This window comes from Mycteria americana, unplaced genomic scaffold (genome assembly GCF_035582795.1).
Source record: "Mycteria americana isolate JAX WOST 10 ecotype Jacksonville Zoo and Gardens unplaced genomic scaffold, USCA_MyAme_1.0 Scaffold_111, whole genome shotgun sequence".
NCBI classification, from domain to species: Eukaryota; Metazoa; Chordata; class Aves; order Ciconiiformes; family Ciconiidae; genus Mycteria; species Mycteria americana.
Window position 1 is genome coordinate 3,143 of NW_027445451.1, and position 2,263 is coordinate 5,405.

The window sequence follows — 2,263 nt, forward strand, 5'->3', positions numbered from 1 at the left end:
GCAAATTCATCTTTCAGGTTTGGGTGGGGATCTGAGACTCTTCAGCTGTTACGCTGACAGATGTAAAAGTCTCACAGAAGCATCATCAACTCCAGCTTCCCTCTGCTTCAGCTCACAGAGAGCTCCAGCATCACCTGTGCAATCTCCCCATGACTTTGCATCCCTTTGCAGAGAATCCTGCTGATGCTGCTTGTTTCCTTCCCCTCCTGTCTATGCTTCCCTTGTTCTTCCCCTCAACTTGCTGGGGAGTGGGGTTTCAGCTGCCGCTCAGATGCTGACCCTGTGGGTCCTGTCATGCAGATGGGAATTCCCTTTTCTCCACTCTGCCCTGTTTCTTTTGGGGGATAATATGTGTGTGTGAACATGCTGGAGGTCAAAGAGGTGCAAGCACAAAGAAGCCAGGAAAAAGGCTGATGCACAGACCACCTCCCCTCACTGGGCACTAAGATGCAGGCAATCCTTTTGCCTCTCCCCAGATACAGCTGTTCACTCCCAGTGCAGTAAAAATGCTCCTTTTGCTCCCAAAGAACAATCCCCTGGTAATCTTACGGTTATGAGTGGGTAACATCTGACCTAAGCTGTGAGCAGGAATGCCTAATCCTCACCCCGCCCCACCGTAGGGCAGGAGTGTCTCCTCTGGAGCCCACAGCTGAGACCCTGCTCCTCCCTGTACTCTCAACAAGCAACCAAAGGAGCTCTAGAAAAGGAGCTGAAGGAACATGCTCCCAAAGAATAAGACAATTTGAGCATTTTTGTGAGAAATGTTGAGTTTTATTTCAAGATGTTTGTCCTAAGCTGTCAATGACCTCTCTTCCTTGGACAGGTCCCCATGCCCAGAGAGAGCAGATGTCCAACAGCAGCTCCATCACCCAGTTTTTCCTCCTGGCGTTCATGGACACACGTAAGGAGCTGCAGCTCTTGCACTTCTGGCTCTTCCTGGGCATCTACCTGGCTGCCCTCCTGGGCAACGGCCTCATCATTGCTGCTGTAGCCTGCGACCACCTCCTCCACACCCCCATGTACTTCTTCCTCCTCAACCTCTCTGTTCTTGACCTGGGCACCATCTCCACCACGGTGCCCAAATCCGTGGCCAATTCCCTGTGGGACACCAGGGCCATCTCTTTCTCTGGATGTGCTGCTCAAGTCTTTTGGTTTCTATTTTTAGTTGTAGCAGAGTATTGTCTTCTCACCATCATGGCCTATGACCGCTATGTGGCCATCTGCAAACCCCTGCACTACGGGACCCTGCTGGGCAGCAGAGCTTGTGTCCACATGGCAGCAGCTGCCTGGGGCAGTGGGTTTCTCACTGCTGTGCTGCACACGGCCAGTACATTTTCCATTCCTCTCTGCCAAGGCAATGCCCTGGACCAGTTCTTCTGTGAAATCCCCCAGATCCTTAAGCTCTCCTGCTCGCACTCCTACATCAGGGAAGTTGGGCTTCTTGTGGTTACTACTTTTCTTTTTTTGGGATGTTTTATTTTCATTGTGCTGTCCTATGTGCAGATTTTTAGGGCCGTGCTGAGGATCCCCTCTGAGCAGGGACGGCACAAAGCCTTTTCCACGTGCCTCCGTCACCTGGCCATGGTCTCCCTGTTTATCAGCACTGGCACATTTGCCTACGTGAAGCCCCCCTCCACCTCCTCCACATCCCTGGATCTGGTGGTGGCAGTTCTGTACTCGGTTCTGCCTCCAACAGTGAACCCCCTCATCTATAGCGTCAGGAATCAGGAGCTCAAGGATGCCCTGAGGAAACTCATCAGACGTTTCTCAACAGCCGGAGACTCTGCACCTTCCTCTGCAAAGGACTCCCAGCGGATGTTGTGACAGGGCATGTCTGTCTTTCCTTCTTTTTTTTTTCCTTTGTTTTTCCTTTTTCCACTTGTGATGATGTTGTCTGCAAAGAAATGTCATTATTCATCCCTCCTTCTTAAGTACCCACCCCTCTTGTGTGACCCAGAGAGTTTGTGTAAATAAGGAGCCAGGCTGGCTGTGTAGTTAAGCAAAATAAATGAAGCGACAGCAACTTCTTTGTCCGAGATCCATCCTCAGCGGGGCAGGAATGAATGGGCAATGAGAACACCTTTCTGGCTGTCCCAGGCTGGGCAGGTTGCTCTCTCTCTGGGGCAGCAGGAGCAGCCTGGGGAGCCCCAGGGCCTGGGCTCTTGTGCTGACCTGGGGAGAGGGGATGGCATGGGGGGGCTGCAGATATCTCAGGATCTCCTGGAGAGGAGAGCAGGGGACACAGGGTGCCAGTGGCCTTTTT

At 52.3% G+C, this 2,263-nt stretch overlaps 1 protein-coding gene across 1 annotated transcript; it reads left to right on the forward strand.

The window, feature by feature from the left end:
• The first annotated feature begins 846 nt into the window (after positions 1 to 846).
• LOC142403118 (olfactory receptor 14A16-like) lies at positions 847 to 1,824 on the forward strand. The gene has a single exon (XM_075489283.1). It carries the CDS (start codon positions 847 to 849, stop codon positions 1,822 to 1,824), a length of 978 nt encoding a protein of 325 aa, XP_075345398.1.
• Positions 1,825 to 2,263: the final 439 nt, after the last annotated feature.